Source organism: Odontesthes bonariensis, chromosome 22 (assembly GCF_027942865.1).
Source record: "Odontesthes bonariensis isolate fOdoBon6 chromosome 22, fOdoBon6.hap1, whole genome shotgun sequence".
Taxonomy (NCBI): Eukaryota; Metazoa; Chordata; class Actinopteri; order Atheriniformes; family Atherinopsidae; genus Odontesthes; species Odontesthes bonariensis.
This window is the reverse complement of record NC_134527.1, coordinates 28,494,357-28,513,016: the sequence shown is the minus strand read 5'-3', so window position 1 is coordinate 28,513,016 and position 18,660 is coordinate 28,494,357. Positions and strand designations below refer to the sequence as shown.

Sequence of the window (18,660 nt, the reverse complement as noted above, 5' to 3'; positions counted from 1 at the left end):
GTATAATCAGCCAAACCTGTTAAGGGTTATTCTTCTTTGACTGGTTTACTTGAAAAACAAATGCTTTAGTCATTTATTTCTGAAATTATTCTAAATTCTGTACTTAAAATTTGCAGGTGCCAGGAATTCTAATCAACACAGCACCTGCTTTTAACTTTTTGTTTTCAAATTAAATTCATTTTGCATGCATGACAGGAGCCCGGTCCCGCCTCTGTGACGAGGGAGTGTATTCTGGCTGGAGTACGCTGCCACACAACAAGCGTCCCCATTCATACGTGAGTCACAGGTTAGACGCGCACCTTATTGCATTATCTCCAGCAGCTGAAGTACTGTTGCCACTCATTGTTGCAGTTGCAGAGTTCTGATCTCAGGGCAGTCAGTGGGTGAAAGTTGGACTTCTCCTGCATTTCTGAACAAATAGAGAAGGACAACTTTAGAGCAAATAAACACTCCAACATGGATATTGACAGCATGGTGCAGAACAGTGCTCTTGTTAGAGCCAGAGAAGGTAAGAGTGGTTTACATGTTATTCCAGAGTTGTGAGAAAATGACATGTGACTGGATGTAAACGGGGTAAAACAGAAATTATTTCTACATTTTCATCCAATGAGGGGCTTTCTTAGAACATGTGGCTATTTATAAAGAACATGCAGAGCGTTTTTGATTTTTAATTGCAGCTTTGCAGTGTTTTCATTGGGTTATCTAAGGACAGTAACATCCCAAAGAAACACTGTGTTCAAGAGTGTATCAGGAAACAACTGATTCTTCTGGTGCACAGCTTGCTTTCCCCCTCAATCAGCTTCATCCTTTGGGATCCTTTTAACAAAAACCTTAACAGAGATCAGAATCAAGTTTTTGCACTGTGAACACACTGTGCATGTTGGGTTGGTAAACAAATGTGTTTTGAAGACATTTTAACTAAATCTTTAAGTGACAGCCATTCAGTTAGCAGAGTAATGCGGTCTCACAGGCTTTGCTTACTAGTTCCTGGAGCTATAAATAGTTCATTCACCATAGTCTGTCTGAAACCTGAAAGGCTGGGTGTGCATGTGCACGTGCACCTACATGACACACTGCTGACAGACACGTCAGCCTGAGAGATTTATCATTGATTTGGCTTTATTTTTTCCTGGTTTAACAAGTTTCTCTGCTGCTTCCTGCAGGTGGGGGGAGTAAAGGCAGGAGCTGGAGGTGGAGAGAAATGCTTCGCTTTCCTCACATCAGCCAGTGCACAGAACTAGCCATGAACATAGGTTTGTGCACGTGTGTGTTGAGTTGTAATGTTGTAATTTTTGCACGATTTTTACATCATGTTTTACTTTCTCTGTCAGAACGAGACTACTATAGTCTATGTGTGAGGCAGCCGATTGGCAAGAAGCTGTTTCAGCTCTTCTGCCGGAGTCGGCCGGATCTGAAGGACTACATGTCACTCCTGGATGCTTTGGTACACTGAAACTTTGTGGAGAGCAATTTAAAGCTTAAAATGTTACACCACAAGTACATCTCCATACAGAAACCTTAAAAACAAGATGAACTAAGCAGATACAGTTCCCAACACAACAAAGCGAGAGATAAGCTTTTTAACTGAGTAAAGATAAGTTTGCTCAGCTCGCGGACTCAGGTTTCATTTCCACACTTCCTGTACACTTCTGAAACAACAAGAGGGGAAAAAAGTGGAAGGAAATATTTCATTTTACAGTTGCACGCAACACAGAACGTGCCGTCATTAAACTGAAAATACAAATTCAGAGACAAAAATGGTGTAAAGTCACCGTTAATTTGAAGCAATTATTAATTATAATTGATAGTCTGTGATGTTTGGTTTCTGTATTTAAGAGGTTTTGCTCAAAATATTGAAGTAGAAAATTTGAAAAAGTAATTAACTTTGAAACAGGTGCAGGACGTCTGATGACTTAATAAAACTTTGTCTTCTGTGAGCGATCCCGACAAAACTTCCCTTTTAGCTTGCCTTATCCAAGTTTATTGATTGATTTACAAATAATCTAAACCCTGTATTTGATTGAACACAGGACAAAGACAACATATGAATGATATAACAGTGAAATTCTCATTTTGAATGAGTTACTAGCGACAGATTTAAAAACATGTGAACTGGAAGCGTTTGTTGCTCCCAAACCTGAATATATGGTTGAATATATTCAAGTCTTGATGTGCAAATAACTCATGGATGTGCAAATAACTCATAATATGTACGCTCGTGCATCGCTGTACCATCACAGAAGCCAGCGTTTGAACTGTGTGCTGAGCAGTGAACCTCCTCTGTAGAACAAGATTTCACCTTTGCCATAACCTTCATTAAGACCACTGCTCGCCCAAGTTATTTAGTCCTTATAACTAATTTTATGATGAAAATTTATGATTAAAATCTCAGAAAACACCAACTGGAATTTTGATATTGAGCTTTGATAACGTCAGCATGTTACAAAACACCCAATTACTTTGTTCAGTTGTGAGATTGTTATTGGTTAATATATCGATGTTTTTTTCAAACTGATAAAAAACTGGTAGTTTAACTGTGGTCTAAACAAAGATGTAACTTCAAACACATTTAATGCAGTTCTACGGGCTGTGTGTTGACAACAGTATCCTGACGGGACATCAATGTTGTTGAGGGGCATTGGTAATGGGAAGAGGGTTGCTTGATAGCTCAGTGTCACTTTTTCTATTTGGAATATCTGACAGCAGAAGTTGATTGTACTTGCTGAGCCTCCTCTTCCTCTCCTTTAGGAATCCTTTGAGATACAGTCCGATGAGGAGAGGAAGGATTTCGGCATCAATATCATCCAGAGTTTCCTACAGAGACAGGTCTGACATCCTGCACAAAAACATTCCTTTAAACAGTTTTATCTTCAATCTTCTCATAAGTGCAGAAACAAGCATTCTGACGTAAGATCTCCATCCACCCATCAAATAATAGTTCATGTTCTACCCACTGTTTTCACCACTTCATCTTTGTTTTCACAGTCCAAACAATGCCTGTCCATCGTATCAAAATATGAACAAAGCAGCATTCGGAGTCTGGAGCTCGATCCCTGTGGAGATGTCTTTCACAGCTGCAGGGAGTAAGCTCGTACCTCCTCTGCCTGGTCATGTAGTGTGTTACATCTGTGTTTTCAATGACTGAGATCTCATTTGTTTGTCATGAATTAGAGAAGTCCATGAATACCTAAGCAGAGAGCCCTTTATCCAGTACCAGGACAGCATGTTCTTTGACCGGTTTCTACAGTGGAAGATGTTGGAGAGGTCAGTGGATGTGTTGTGATGTGTGTTAACAACCAACAGAGAAAATAAGACACATGAGACATTGTTTGACAGATCAGTGGTTTGTGGGATAGCTGGTTTATCTGCCTGTGCTTGATATATCTTACTGCAATTCCTGTTGGCTCTGTGCCACATTAAGACTCATTTGAAATCAAGTAACTCAGAATGAATGCTTCGTGTTTGTCTCCCGAAGGCAACCCATCACCAAGCACACGTTTAGACAGTACAGGCTACTGGGGAAAGGAGGGTTTGGAGAGGTAAGCATCAATTCAACCAATGTAAAACCCTATTGTCCAATTTTTCTTTTGTAAAATGTCGTCTTTCAGATGGTTTTATAGTTTCCCTTCGACCACACTCTTTTAAAAGGAGGAAAGATGTTGGGGTTTGTTGATTCCCTACAAAAACACCACCTTCCTCCCTAAGTCCAAAAAACATGCATTTGAGGTTGATTGGGGATTCTGAATCTGCCTGAGGGGTGAGCTTGTCTCTGCGTGGCCCTGGCAACCTATCCAGGGTGTTCCTTTCCTCTTGTCCGATGGCAGATGGGAAAGGCTTTCCTTGATGTTTTTGATTCACATAGAGAAGATGTGAACAAGAAAAGAGGAATTCAAATCTCCATTAATGATCAAACATTATTTATGAGCACTTGAAGAGATTTTTGAGAGTTTCGAAGAAGACTTGATGCACGTTAAGTTGTTTGGATCTTGTCTGACTTGGCAAAAGTTAAAAGGACATGCTCAGCAGCTGTTTGATGCTTGAGTTTTCAAACTATACCTTTTTATTCTTGTCGATGTCCACCACAATTGTTTTTTTCTCCTTTATTCTTTGAGCTTTGTTTCCTGTTTGGACAACTACTTCTTCTATTGAATAACGACAACTAGTAAATTAGCCACTATGCTTAAATTAGGCGACACTATGGTGCCTAGCTTATTCACTTTAAATCAGTTAATGGAAACATTTCTGATTGACATGAAAAAAATCTTCCGATTTGCTTCATGAGTAAATGGAAACCATAGAGTGTAGATGAAGTTGTGGGCAGACACATACTGTATGTACCCTGTATTCTGCTGTGACAAGAATATTTTATAAGATCACAAACTACGCATGAGGAGACATTTCCATCTCTAATACCTCTCCAAAGGGTTACTCAGATTCTTCATGCCAGTGCAAGCTGGTTTGGGGACAACAAGTTGGTTTATTTCTATCTGTTCACAGATATGTCCATTTACCAAACATACCTAAATTCAATTGCAGAAAATGTAAAGCTAAAATTATTCTAAAGTCTCATCCATCAAGGAAATAAAGGCAGTGATCTGAATTTTTTGCCAAAGTCTAAAATTAGCTCACTGAAATGTCCCAGTCCAATTCTGCAGGGTGTTTGTTTGTCTGAGCGGCCACGTTTGATCAGATCAGGAAACTAACAGCTGTGACACAACAGTTCTCAAGGATGTTCTTCCACAACAAAGACATGCCATGTGATACCTTGCAGGTATGGGCTTGCCAGGTGCGTGCCACAGGAATGATGTATGCCTGCAAAAAGCTGGAGAAAACACACGTGAAGAAGAGGCGAGGAGAGGCCATGGCTCTCAATGAGAAGCAGATACTGGAGGGGCTGGACAGTCGATTCGTGGTAAGAATACTGCATCGAGGCTCAGAGGTTTACTGTCATATTCTCTCAAATGATTTGAGTGTTATTGGTGACCAACAATTCCTAAAACACAGTAGTGAGCCATACTGTGACATTGGGTGATATCAAAGTCATGCTCATTTAATCCTGCCTCAATGTTAAATAAACCACCCTGCTGCCCCAGAGGATTAAAAAAGGGGCAATCTGCAGCTGAAACAACTTATTCAAATGTTGCCGGTCATTAAATGTCCTTCAACACATTTATTATCACTCTATGGTCTGGAGCCGGACCATTATCACCTCTGAGATCTTCTGCTATATTCACATTTGGAGGCGGAAGGGAGCAGTGACGGCATAAACAAGCTGTGGGATCAAACAGAGACAAGCTCAACCTCGGTATTAGACAGTCGTTTTTCTGTTTTCTTTCTGTATTTTCTACTTTCAGTCAGTTTGTTGTGGGCAAGCTTTGTGTTGAATATTTCGTACACAAAGGCACAGGCACTGAAAGAAAAATAGAAAGGTTTAAGAGGAAGTGCCTTCAACTGAACTGTTGGAAACACACCATCTCATTCCTTGGGCTTCAAACGGTACCTGTCTTTTGGTGTCAGTGTCCTTCAACACCAACTGTGGAAATACTGTAAACCGACAGCAAATGCATTATCAACAAGTGACAAGAAGGCTGGAAGGGGATAAAGAGTAAAGTCACAGGACTTTAGAAACATGAGACCACAGCTTGATACCATACTGGTACAGCTCATTTTTGCCTTCCACATGTGGTGAGCTGCTTTGAGAAATGACTGACGTGATCGAGCATCAAAGCACACTTTGGCATTTTCATAAGCAACAATCTTACAGCTTTAAAACTTTCCTAAACTTCCCACATACACTCACCGAGCACATCTGCTTTGATCAGATGTCAGAGTACTGATCTGGCCTCATTACTCTGAAGTGCTCCTGATATTTCAACAGTTTGGATATTTTTCTGAAACCGAAGCTCCGTAAAAGCGAGCGTACTCTCCTGTTTTCTCCACAGGTTAACCTGGCATACACTTACGAGACCAAGCACGACCTCTGTATGGTTTTGACCATGATGAGCGGCGGGGACTTGAAGTTTCACATATACAACATGGGGCCGCCGGGCCTGGACACAGACAAAGTGCGTTTCTATGCTGCTGAAGTCTGCTGCGGTCTAACTCACCTCCACCAGAAGTCAATAGTGTACAGGTGAGTGTGCTTGAACAATGCATTTGGTCACATGTTCCCTGCACTCAGAGGTAATGTTTCATATGCTGTTTGATCTTTCAGGGATCTGAAACCAGAAAACATCCTCTTGGATGACAACGGTATGTATCGACCGCAGCAAGCTCTTGTTTTCTTTGTCTTTGTTTTCGTGACAAGTGTGCAATAAATAGCTTTCAGTGTACTATAAAAACCCACAAGCTACTCAACCACTATGATGGAAATATTTGAAAGCCGCCATGTGGCTATTTATAGCTCTGAGATCGGTCTGAATGATTGAGAAGATAACAGTAGGCACCCTGCCAGATGTAATCAGACAACTAGAATTGTTACTATTTTGATGGTATTTTGACACGTTTAAGGGTTAACGCCTGTGGGGAAAAAAGGTGTGACATATTTTAAGACACCTCCGCACTTAGTTCTTCATTCTTGGCAGCATATAGACAGACCTTTGTCTTGTAAGCGTTAACTTCAACTGGTTGGAAGACTGACAGCTTTACAGTTTACAGTTGTAGACTTTGAGAATGGCTTCAAGGCTCATTGCAGCTGAGAAGGAAAAGGAAAGAGCGTCATCCCTACAAAAAAATCTCAACCACGAAACCAGTTTGGTGGATTCATCTTTCATCGTTCTATTTGTGCCCCGAAGGACATATCCGCATCTCTGACCTGGGCTTGGCTGTGAAGCTGTCAGAAGGAAGTCTGGTCCGAGGCAAGGTGGGAACCCTGGGCTATATGGGTACGTAGAGCTTCAAATTCAGAGAAAACAAAAAGGGATTCCTGAGGATAAAATGAATTCAAGCAGTGATCTGGATCTAGATAAACTCCAGAAAATGGATGGATGGGTATCATAACCTGTAATACTGCAAAAACCTCATTACAAGTGACTAACAGGAACTATGCAAAAGGTTCAACATACCCAAAATATCTTCCAGAATCTGACTTATTAAACCCTAACAACAAAGATCTCAACGCTAGTTAACAATTCTGTTCGCTCACATTTTCTGACCATACCCCTGCTTGTGTAAAAGGGGGCGTTGTTAACACCAGATAACAATCAGAAAAAAAAATCCAAATATTTCCCACAAGTCGAACAACTATAATCCTGAACAAATATGAGGAATTTAAAGTGATAATGCTGGTTGAAAGCAGTGGAAGCAGAAAAAAGAAAGCCGAGTGAAACTCGCCAACTGGAAGCGTGTAAATGAAGCTCATCAATAACCTCAATAACCCAATAAAGTCCAATCATACGGGCAAAGTAGATTTAATGGAGAAAAATACACCTTTTGCTCACAAGTGGACACAATTTCCCAAGTCTGTGAGATGCTTTGGTGAAAATACCACAGAGCTAGATCCCAGCTGTGTTCATAGCAGCCAGTTTCAGTGAAGGTGTGAGCCACTTAACTCCACTTCAACAGCTTTATTTAGGATCAGTAGCACAGCTTTCTTACACCAAATATAACTCTATAACTCCTGAGGAATGTTGTGAACTGAAAGCGAACTGAAATTTTTTTTTTAAAACGCACATTTCCTTCTGCTGCTGCTCGAACAACAACAGTTGGTACCGATCCCTCTTTTAGGCACAGTTGAACCGAGGCTTACATGTTGATGAAAACATTACACCAGAGACGGGGGCGCTTAAATAACGTAACAGCGATTTCTCTATCGCCTCACCATTCCTTTGAGTGCCGTTTATGCTTTTATAGGCTAACTTTATGACCTAATACGGGCAAGGTTTCCTGAATGATTTATCTAAAGTTTGCTTTCGTGATGACCAAACTGCTGTTGTGCTACTGATGGTGCATTCTATGACAAAAGGGAACTCACATTTTCATTTGTCATTTGTTTCTTCACTCATCTATTTACCTACTGACAAGAGTTTGCTGTTAATGGTGAAGCAAAAAAAGCTAAACTTCCCACTTCCTGCATCTGAAGTACAGTGAATGCTGTAGAAACTGAACCTCAAGTTGGCTGGAGATAAAAATGGAGCGGCTATTCTAGAGGCTATTGAGCTCACTTCAGACACCCAAAAAATGTGCTTCAAAGGACAGAAAACTTGACATTTTTCTTCATATTGCTGCTAATCATGATTCAGTTGTGTATTTAATGTTGATGTGTAAATCATTTTCATGTTTAAGATACTATTTTCCTTATTTTCAGTGGTGCTCAGCAACAGCTTTCAAAGCTGGATATAGAAATATAACACACAGCAGCTTAATTTAAAGCATTCTGATTGTTAGTGTGAGAATGATTGTGTGGAGTCATTTTTTTATAGTTCACTTTTACCCACACATATCTCTTACCTTAAATAATTATCCAGAAGGTTTCCATTACCATGATGACATCATGGTAAGAAGAGAACCAACTTTTTGATGCTGAAAGCCCAGTGATGAACCTGAGGTTACCTTAATAATCAATAACTACGCTATCACAGCAATAATGAATTCAAATCTAAAATCTGAGATGAATTGGAAAGAAGGAACCAACAAACATCCTAATGCACCTTATTACCCAATCACTGACTTGCAGCAGCACAGCAGACAAGAAGTAATGATTTTTATCCTGATTTCAGCTCCTGAAGTGATTGGCAACAATCATTATGGGATGAGTGCAGACTGGTGGGGACTCGGCTGTCTGATTTATGAAATGACTGCAGGCCAGCCTCCGTTCAGGACCAGAAAGGAGCATCTTAAAACCGCAGAGATGGAGAAAAGGATTAGGAATGGACAGGAGGAATACAACAATAAGTTTAGCAAGGAAGCGAAAGACCTCTGCACCTTAGTAAGTTCACAGAAACAAGCTGCTGAAAAATCCACCCCAGTATCTACTTCATAGCACACATGACAGGGAAAGCACAGACTGAAACACACAAACTGAAATAATGATGACTTGTTTTCATCAAACGTCCCACTTAAGGATGACTCTGGGACCTGGAACAACATATGTGCTTCCCCTGCCATGTGTTGCCAGTCTGTGCTGTGACATAGCTATCTGCCATTCTCCAGACTATTAACAAGCTGTCATCATTGTAGCTGTTGACCAAGGACCCCCAAAACAGGCTGGGCTGCCTGGGCTCAGGAGGGAAAGAGGTGAAGTTTCATCCTTTCTTTCAAAAGATCAACTTCCGGATGCTGGAGGCAGGACTTGTTGAGCCTCCTTTTAAACCTGATGCAAGTATCCTAATCAATTACGTGACTTTAACTTTGTGTGTTCGCACTAGAAATGAAACTATGTGGTGGAATTTACAGCCATGAGCAAACAAGAACACTCACTTTCACTTCTAACATTCTACGTGTCACGAAAATGTTAAAATGAGGTAAATATCATCTTATTGTCACACTGTGTCATTATTGTGTCATCAGCTTGTATAAGCACCTCTAGTGGCAGTAGTTGAAGTAATGGTTGTCAGTCTCTCTCATGGTTGAGGAGGAATCTTGGCCCACTCTTCTCTCCAGCGCTGCTTCAGCTCATTGAGGTTTGCAGCATTGGTTTCTGCACAGCTCTCTGAAGGTCCCAGCACAGCATCTCAGTCAGGCTGAGGTCTGGACTCTGACTGGACCATTGCAACACCTTGATTCTTTTCTTTTTCACACATTCTGTTGTAGATCTGCTGCTGTGTTTGGGATCTTTGTCCTGTTGATGAGCCAGTTTCAGCCCAGCTTTATCTGTCGGACAGACGGCCTCACATCTGACTCTAGAACACTTTGGTATCAAAAGGAGTTCAGTTAGCTTTCTCGGCGGTTGCGTGTGCTGCGTGGCGATTCACCGCCAGGACAGTAGGTGGAGTAACAGGTTTTTTCAATGACAAGCCAACTACGATGAAAGGAAATTCACTGCCAGGACCTCTTCAGCAAGTCTCTCTTCGACTGGATTCATGCTTCTTTTTCTTCTTCTTGTAATTAGCCGGTATTTTGTCAGATTTTCAACACCTTGGGGGTCTAAACGACTACTTTCTCACCTGAAAATGTTTCAAATGTTGCTAAAGTTATATATTTACAGAGTTTATAGCTTAACCGAAATCAGCTCTTCAGCCCGACTGATTTCGGCTCGGTCAGGAGTGAAGTGCACTGTGTGTAAACGCTCTGCATGCTGTCTGATCGATGAGTATGCCGTTTGCAAGTATGTAGTAGTAGGCGGTTTCGAACACAGCCAGTGGCTTGCGCTTGCGTGAAGTTTAGAAAATTGAGGTGACACACGCAAGCACGCAAGGGGGGGCTTGCAACCGCGCAAGGGCTTGCGTTGCGTCTTGCGTTGCGTCTTGCGTCACCGACTATAAATCAGGCTTAATATAGCACGCTGGTTTTTAAGTTTTAGGAGTCAGTCACTGTTTTAAATAAGCAATACTGTTAAAAATGTACCGGGTCCGTCTTTGCCTTCTGCTGCTACAAAACAAGAAAAAAAACTCCAGAATTATTCTTTTTTTTTTCTCTTGGACCCAGTCCAGCACATAATATGGTGCATATGTTGTGCACTCTGCTGGCTGAGCATTTCTAAGATGTGACAGAGTGCCTGCAGGATGAGCACAGCTCCACGACACCTGTAACACAGCGGATACACCCTGAAAACAACCACAGTTAACTTTCAACTTCACTCAAGCTGCTGCATGTTTCCATTAAATCCAAAGTGAAACCTTTAATGCTTTGTACATTGAGCAGCAAAGGCTTTGGCTTTTTGTTGAAATCATCACTGTTAATAAAGCTGTGATGGAATATTGTATCCGTCTGTCCTGTTATTAGCTGGGAGAGTTTTAAATTACAGAGTGGAGCTCTATAAAAAAGAGGTGGTGCATGAAAGGTGGATGCACATTATAACAAACTGCAAAGGGTGCTTATATTTGCTTACACAATAGTAACTTAACAGGTTACTTTTCACAACACTTAACTGAGGTAAGAGTTACTTTTTAATCCCTTAATCTGATTAGATTAAAGTGTAACATTACCCAACACTGCCGTGGCTTGTCCTTACGTTTAAAACTTGTTCCACATCCTATCAGCAAAAGACACAAATCGACTGAAATAAGAAACTTTGACAGTCATCAGTATGATTTCAATCTTTTGCCTATTTCCCATTTTATCATGAGATCAGTTTAACTCATCGGCCAGTGGAGGGTTTATTGTTCCAAAGTGTCCAGATGTGCTCACAGTAGGTTTTGCTCTGCAGCCCAGACTGGTGTACTGCAGTGACGTGCAGGACATTGACGAGTTTTCTACAGTGAGGGGAGTTGTTCTGAACCAGACGGACAACGAATTCTACACCATGTTCAACACAGGAAGCGCTCCCATTTCCTGGCAAAATGAGGTGATTTTATTTCTGGGTTGCATCGAAGAATCTTACCCCATCTTAGACAGGATCCACTAACCTCACCCTCGTCCTGTCTGTCATTCAGCTCATAGAGACGGGATGCTACCAGGAGCTGAATACTTTTGGTCCCGAGGGGTCTCGCACTTCAGATCTCCTACACTCCCACACCCCCGACAGCCCGAAACGTGGGCTCTTTCGCCGTATTTTTCGCAGACATGTAAGAGCACAGTCCACAGTCTCTAAATGTATGTGTGGCTATGACGGCAGTAACGTTGGGTTCTTCCCTTTCATTCAGCATTCCCCCCCAGATTCATCAGATGAAAGCAAACCCATCTTGCCGTCCAATAAGGGCTACATGGAGTCAGGACTGATCAGTACTACTTTGTAAGGTCAACACCAGCAAAGGCTGAAGCATCGCATGAAGCAGCTTAACGCCTCGTCCCTTTGAATGACTGCATAGCATGTTTGTTTGAGTGTTTTCATGGTCTCCCATCCCTCACAGCCACACCTCAGGAACACTCTTTCATCATATCTGCTTCAATACATTCATTTGAAACATAATCTATCCTTAAATAAACTATTTTCAATCCAGTTGCTCTCTTTAGAAAAGGCCCAAACTGAAAAATAGGAGAAAACAAAGTGGATATTTCTATATTTGTTTCCATGCACTATACTGGATACATTGCTGTGTGAGTCTTTACAATATGGTACTTCAAAGCAGAATGAATGTCCTCAGGAGGGCCATAAGTTGAGCTGCACATTAAACCTGCTCAGAAGCTAAAAGCATATTGTTCCTCAGGATGTTCATCTGCAATAAATTTGCTAAGAAAGACAAAAGGTCTACAAATCTTTGAAGCCGTTTGTTTCACCCTCAAAAATTTCTACCGTGTTGCTCCACATCATTGCCCAATTCTGCTGGTCGAATAAGTCAGTAACAAACACTGAGCTTCCAAAGATGATCCAAGCAGTAAGATATCCCACAACTCCTGAAGTACTCAGCGGATAAGAAGCAGGATGCAGTGAGCAGCCACAAAGGATGCCACGACACAAGCAACACAAGAGGTTCTTCAGCTGAGAAAAGAGCGACAAAGTAAACATGTCTAATGCAAACGTGACACAGTGAGACTCACTGTTTCCGACCCCAGAAAAAACATCATGAACCCGCCCATGAGGAAAATACGGGCTCCTTAAGTGGAAACAGGACAACTTCAAACCTAACGAGTACACAGAATTTAATTTAAGGCATTTCTTTAAGATTAAGATTAAGATTAAGATCAGATTTATTGTCATGCATACATGCATACACACGAAATTTGTCCTCCGCTTTTAACCCATCCAGGTTGGCACCTGTTGACACACAAATGCACATGCACAGGGTCAAACACTCAGAGACAGATGCCAACCTGTAGCGATGGGCAGCCATTCAGCGCCCGGGGAGCATGGGGGTTCGGTGCCTTGCTCAAGGGCACCTCGGCCGTGACAAGGAGGTGGACTCCAGCTATCAGTTCCACCAATATTTTTGAGTGGCGAGAGTGGGAATCGAACCACCAACCTTCCGGTTATTGGACTACCGACTAACCACCAACTTAAATAAATCCAATCCACTTTATTCAGTTAGCACATTTTTTTATTTAACCCAGCGTATAAAACTGTAAATAACTGGCACACATTGTCACACATAAAATTAGCAAAAAAAGACAGAACAGACTAAAGGATGCAGAATCTACGAATGTCTGCAGAATGACTGGAGAATTAGGTTTGTTTGGCTAAAACATCCATGTAACTGACATCCTCTCCAGCTCCTCCTGGGGGGGATCCTGAGGTGTTCCCAGGCCAGATGGGATATATATTCTCTCCAGAGAGTTCCGGGTCTGGTCCTTAAAACATTTGAGGAAACCTGAAATGCTTCGGTTGACTCGTACAATACCGTCTTATTGAGGCAGCGATGAGGACGCTGAGTGGCTATTGGACAAGAATAAACAGAAACCTGCTGAATTCATCAAAATATGTGACTCACAAGTGAAAGATTATCTGATTTCTGAAATATGTGAAGCTAAAGACGCTCTTTTTCTAAACCATTTTAACCTTTTTTTATTTTTAGCCTCTGAGTTTTACGAAACAGAAAATGTATCAAAACAAAACTCTAAAAGGCTTTAAGTTCATATTTGGAAAAACTGAATTCAAGCGCTGGGACCATTTTAATCCAAAAATGTAAAAGAAAAGCAAATAAATCTGAAACTGATCAGCTGAGGTTTTTCCACCGATTCTCAAATGCTTATTTCAGGAGGAATAAAACACATTTACTGGTTTTTCCTGATAAATTCCCTCCCAAACAGGTGTTCAACCGTTCATCTTTGGTTAAGTTTCTAATAACATGATAAATAAACCCCAATAACATGCAAAAATACCACGAGAGACTAAATGGCCACAAAGAAAAACAACGTGACAACCAACAAATATATATAAATATACAAGATGATTATAAAGAGATGAAATAACCTAAAAGAATTGGTTAAAAACTGTCAGAAGACTCAAAACAACGACAATGACAGACAGAAAACAGGATTTCTGCAGCAACAAGGTGATTCCCAAAGAGCTGTTAGCTGAAAACTTGGCATATCTCAGCATGGTGTGCAGTGTGTCCTTAAAACATTTGAGGAAACTGGACAAGTGGAGGACAAAAGAAGAAGTGTCAGGCCTAAAGAACTATCTCCAGCAGATGAACAGGATCTGAAAGTGAAAGGTGATAGAGAAAGGTTGAATGGGGCATTAATCTTTGTTCTGTGATGTGATATGTAGCCCAAAAAAAATTGGTTGGGTCTGTAATGGCTCAGAACCTCCCTAAAAGGCTCTCTGAAACAGCTGTTACTATGCTGGGTTTAGAATGCGTCGTTTGCCCTTATTGGTGTCGTTTCAGAGCTTATCTGGAAACCTCATTATGAAATGCAGGTAGGTGTTGGCGCTATTCGGTTGCCGTTGCTTGATTGGCTGGTTAGCTCATTCCCTTTAGATGAACAAGCCAGAGCTAACGTGCAATTCTTACAACAGGAATATGGCACAACACACATTTAAAACAAAATAAAATGTGATACTTACAGGCTGTACTGATTGCTGGGGTTGATTTTGTTGCAAAGTCGGAACTGACCCTCTACTGAGCATTAAATTCCGACTGAAGCCTGCTCGGAATCGTGCAAGGTTTGTAAAACTGTACTCCGTGAAATGCGCAGAGCAAAGGAAAAGTCGGCGGTTGTATGTACTGGGGATGCTGTTAAAAATAAATAAAAGCCATTGATCGCGAACATTGCTTTCCGGGACCGTAGTCCGCTTTCACAGCCTTGGAAGGCACACCAGTTTGTGTTTCTCGCCGAAGGGGCGTGTCTGAAAGGGGGTGGCTGTGGATTTGGGTGTGGGGGGGCGATTGTGGCAAAAGTGACGTCACTTTTGCTCAAAAACGGATTGGCACTTTTTCAGCTCGGGTGTACCAATCCAGGGAGCATGCAGGGTGTTGTTCATCAGTGTTTGGCTAATCTTTAACGAATGAGGGTTCGTCAAAACAAAGGGAGCACAGATGCACTGCAAAGACAAATGAGCATGTAAATGATGAACACACACGGCTTTTAAAGGCATTCAGTTTTAGTTATTTCCCCTGAAAGCAAACTCACCATGCTGATGAACATGAGAGCAAGCTGTATTATATCTGTGTAAGCCACAGAATAGAGACCTCCCAGCAGTGTGTAGATGATGGCAACAAGTGCAGAGATCCAGATGCACAGGTTGTAGGATACATCCAGGACTACACTCATGGTTCCCCCTGATGAACAAGTGGAATTTCACACTCAAATCATTGATCAAACATCCTATTTGCAATACATTTACATCAGAATAAACTTTTATTTCAGAATATTAGCAGTTTGTTCGTACATGTGAGAAAACTGTACCTAGACTAATTAGTGTTTCAGCCACCCAGACAACGTCAAGAAACACTGAAACCAGGCACAGTCCAGATGTTATCGCTTTCCCTTATTTGTCCTGGAAAGGGTCCAGCATTGTCATACATCTTCTGTCTCTCATTGGCTTGGCGAACACCAAGCCGCCTACTGTAAGGACAGGAGAAAACATCACATTTACATAGGAACTGCCATGAGATTGAGCTTCTGTTGGGTTGTACACTTACTGCACAAGTTTACAGCTAATCTACCAACCCTGTTCCCCAAAACGTTTGGAATCCTTCTAATATGAAACTAAAGCTCAAATCTGTGATCTGGTCATTGGTTTGGCCCTTTATTTAACCAGGGATGCAAACAGAGGTATGGTCAAAAAGGAGTGAGATTATCGAAGCCCACGCCCCCGCAGGAATTATCATATAATTACATTTTGCCACCACCTCTGCCATCCAGGGCTCACCCTATTCACACAAAAATGTTCTTTATATGAAAATACACTGTCCCAGTTCCTTGGAAATTCTTAAAAGTAAAGAATACTGAGACAACGCTGGAAACATTTGGCATGTCCCCTTTTTTTCAATTTTTTTGAAAAAGTCTGACATTTTGAATATGACTAAATACACACAAGTTCCAAAATATCACACCATTAACAACCTCAGTTCACTCTCATAGACTTTAAAGTGATACTCCGGAGTAGATTCAACCTGGGGTCATTTGAAACGTGATATCCAGCCAAGTAGCCCACCCGCAGTTTTTTCGATATTGACTGAACATCAGCTGAGTTACTGAGTTATCCCGAATAGCTTCGTACAAGGGTTAATGGATCCTGGCAGTATCTCCAAAATTACCACGCTAAAATCACATGCCATGACACCAAACTTCTACAGTAGTACAAATATGGTCTGTACTCACAAAACGATGCATTTCGAAGTTTGTACATAGTCCAGGAGTTTATTATTATCAACACAAGCCTAATAGCTTCTTTGCTGCTAAAGCTTCGTCGACGTCACTTCAGGGAGCTGGGAGCTTCAAAATAAGATGAGGGTTGATCTACTACTGTAGACAACAAAGCAAGGCTGCTCAGTTTCTCCATTGATAAAATAACTTCACAACTCTACAACATAAAAATGTTGATGTTCAGTCAATATTGAAAAAACTGCGGGTGGGCTACTTGGCTGGATATCACGTTTCAAATGACCCCAGGTTGAATCTACTCCGGAGTATCACTTTAATATCACCACAACTTTCTTTAGCACACCGAGAAACAACAGAAAAATAGCCTCAGAGCAGCTAAAAAGACAAGTTTCTCACCGTTGCTCTCTGTATTTCAAATTACGCCGCTATCGGAGCTTGCAGCGGCTCTACAGGTGACAAGTGCGATTTTTTTCAATCGCGGTATTCAACTGCTGCTCATACTGTACGAGTGAATCGCAAGGGTTAAAACGTCACAGCTCACGATTCCTGTTCTCACAGGACTATCTCCAAAATAGTCGCACGAGTGAAAATCTTGTCGACATCGGGCCAAAAATCGCACAGTGTATGCCCAGCTTTAGCCTGCTAGACACAGAGCTAGCATTAGCATGGACAACGGTAAGCGTTAACAAGCCTTTATTTTGATAAATGAATCGTCTTACCTACATACTTGTCTCCGGACTTCCAATCGGTATGTGCTCTGACTTTCTCAGGATTTTTCTCCTTTTTCTGTAATTTTCACAAGTAGCTGCGCTTTACTTCTCTGGTTAAGGTCAGAAAATAACGTAAAAATCGTGCGCCTGCAGTTCACCTGGCTGTTGAGGCACTCCCCACGTGGGGTCATTCGAACTGTGCGGTGCATTCAAATGCAACAGGAGAATTAAACTTTACCGATGCAAACATAAAATAAATACTCTCCCGCTTCTTTTATTGGTCTCTATGTCAGTCCAGAGAGATTCGGGGCTGAACTTCGATGAAATTATAATCAGACATTACAACAACAACATAAATACTTGAACGCAGTTTTTCTAGAGAAGATAATTGTTTTGTATATGGGATTATCGTCCATTGACTCTTTTGGGTTTTCACATGCGCGCGCCTACCGACAAGAGGTAAGTGACATGCTGTTTATAAAGTTGTTTTGTAACGTCCCCATGCCAGTAATGTGAGAACCATGCATATGGTTTTGATGGTAAGGCTTGTGACTTTATTGTCGGATGGTTTATAAAGTGGTGTGACGTTTCTGCAGTGTGCAAGTTGTTGTTTTACGTGGAAGGTTTAGCTCTTGCCTCTTAGCCACCGCGTATTTGGTTAGCATGACAGGCTGCGCAAACAGCGCTATCTCCACACAGGGAGCGGCGATTTGCACCTGTCTGTGTCCTACTGTCAGTATTTGACAACTTCTAGCAATGGAAATGCGCTTCAAATTCCCCGGAGTTCCCCTTTAAATAGGCGGTTGAATGATGAACCATCACTCTTCCAATTACGGAGTTGTACTTGTTTAATTTTTTTATTTATTTAATTTGCATTTATGTTTATATTTATGTTGAAGTCAAATAAAACATGGGCCTTCCTTGAAGTGATAAGTCTGTAATTTTAACCTAGGGGTTTGTTGCGACTCATGAGGCACGCACTAGTGACGCTGCTGTTTATGTATGCTATTGCAGTCACCGCAAGTCAAAATGGAAAAGTGCGTGCACTGCTTCAGACCTGTCGTGACGATTTCATCTTTCCTGCGCTCACGATGGATTTGATAAATGCCAACCTTTGTGCAGAAAAGAACGTACACACGACCTACGCATGTTTTTCGTCTTACGCAAGTTTGATAAATGAGGGCCATTGTATTTAAGTCCAGGTTGAAGACACACCTATTTTCAGCTGGGTTTGAATAAAGCTCAAAACTTAATCACATTTTAACTACTGATTTTATATTGTTCTTATTTCTTTAAAATTTAAATCATGCTTTTTATTTATCTGTTTTTATCTATTGTTCTTATTTCTTTCTTTTTTGTTTAAAATTTAAATCATGCTTTTTATTTCTACTGTTTTAATGTCTCTGTAAAGCACTTTGAATCACCTTGTAGTTGAATTGTGCTGTACAAATAAACTTGCCTTGCCTTTTATATTTACTTTTTCCCTTCCACATTCAGAAAGGTTATATTCAGATATATACTGATAAACTGATAAAAATAACCAATGAAAAAGCGCTTAACTTATAAAATATTACAGAAAAACTTACTTATAATATACTTATAATATAAATATAACCCAACAACATGTATAATCCTACAATATTAA

The 18,660-nt window shown here is 41.0% G+C and overlaps 1 protein-coding gene across 1 annotated transcript; it reads left to right on the top strand.

The window, feature by feature from the left end:
• The first annotated feature begins 273 nt into the window (after positions 1 to 273).
• LOC142372818 (G protein-coupled receptor kinase 5-like) lies at positions 274 to 12,271 on the top strand. Its single transcript, XM_075455800.1, has 16 exons — positions 274 to 508; positions 1,164 to 1,253; positions 1,332 to 1,444; positions 2,749 to 2,826; positions 2,986 to 3,083; positions 3,172 to 3,264; positions 3,476 to 3,539; positions 4,772 to 4,912; positions 5,943 to 6,133; positions 6,215 to 6,252; positions 6,795 to 6,884; positions 8,718 to 8,926; positions 9,178 to 9,315; positions 11,306 to 11,443; positions 11,532 to 11,663; positions 11,742 to 12,271. Exons 1-16 carry the CDS (start codon positions 457 to 459, stop codon positions 11,832 to 11,834), a joined length of 1,758 nt encoding a protein of 585 aa, XP_075311915.1. The 5' UTR covers positions 274 to 456; the 3' UTR covers positions 11,835 to 12,271.
• Positions 12,272 to 18,660: the final 6,389 nt, after the last annotated feature.

What these genes read in the sequence shown, in the direction of transcription:
- LOC142372818 (XM_075455800.1), top strand. Translation starts at nt 457, where the DNA reads ATGGATATTGACAGCATGGTGCAGAACAGTGCTCTTGTTAGAGCCAGA. An exon ending in CATCCTCTTGGATGACAACG is followed by an intron (nt 6,253 to 6,794) that starts GTATGTATCGAC and finishes TGTGCCCCGAAG; the next exon opens with GACATATCCGCATCTCTGAC. An exon ending in GCCGTATTTTTCGCAGACAT is followed by an intron (nt 11,664 to 11,741) that starts GTAAGAGCACAG and finishes CCTTTCATTCAG; the next exon opens with CATTCCCCCCCAGATTCATC.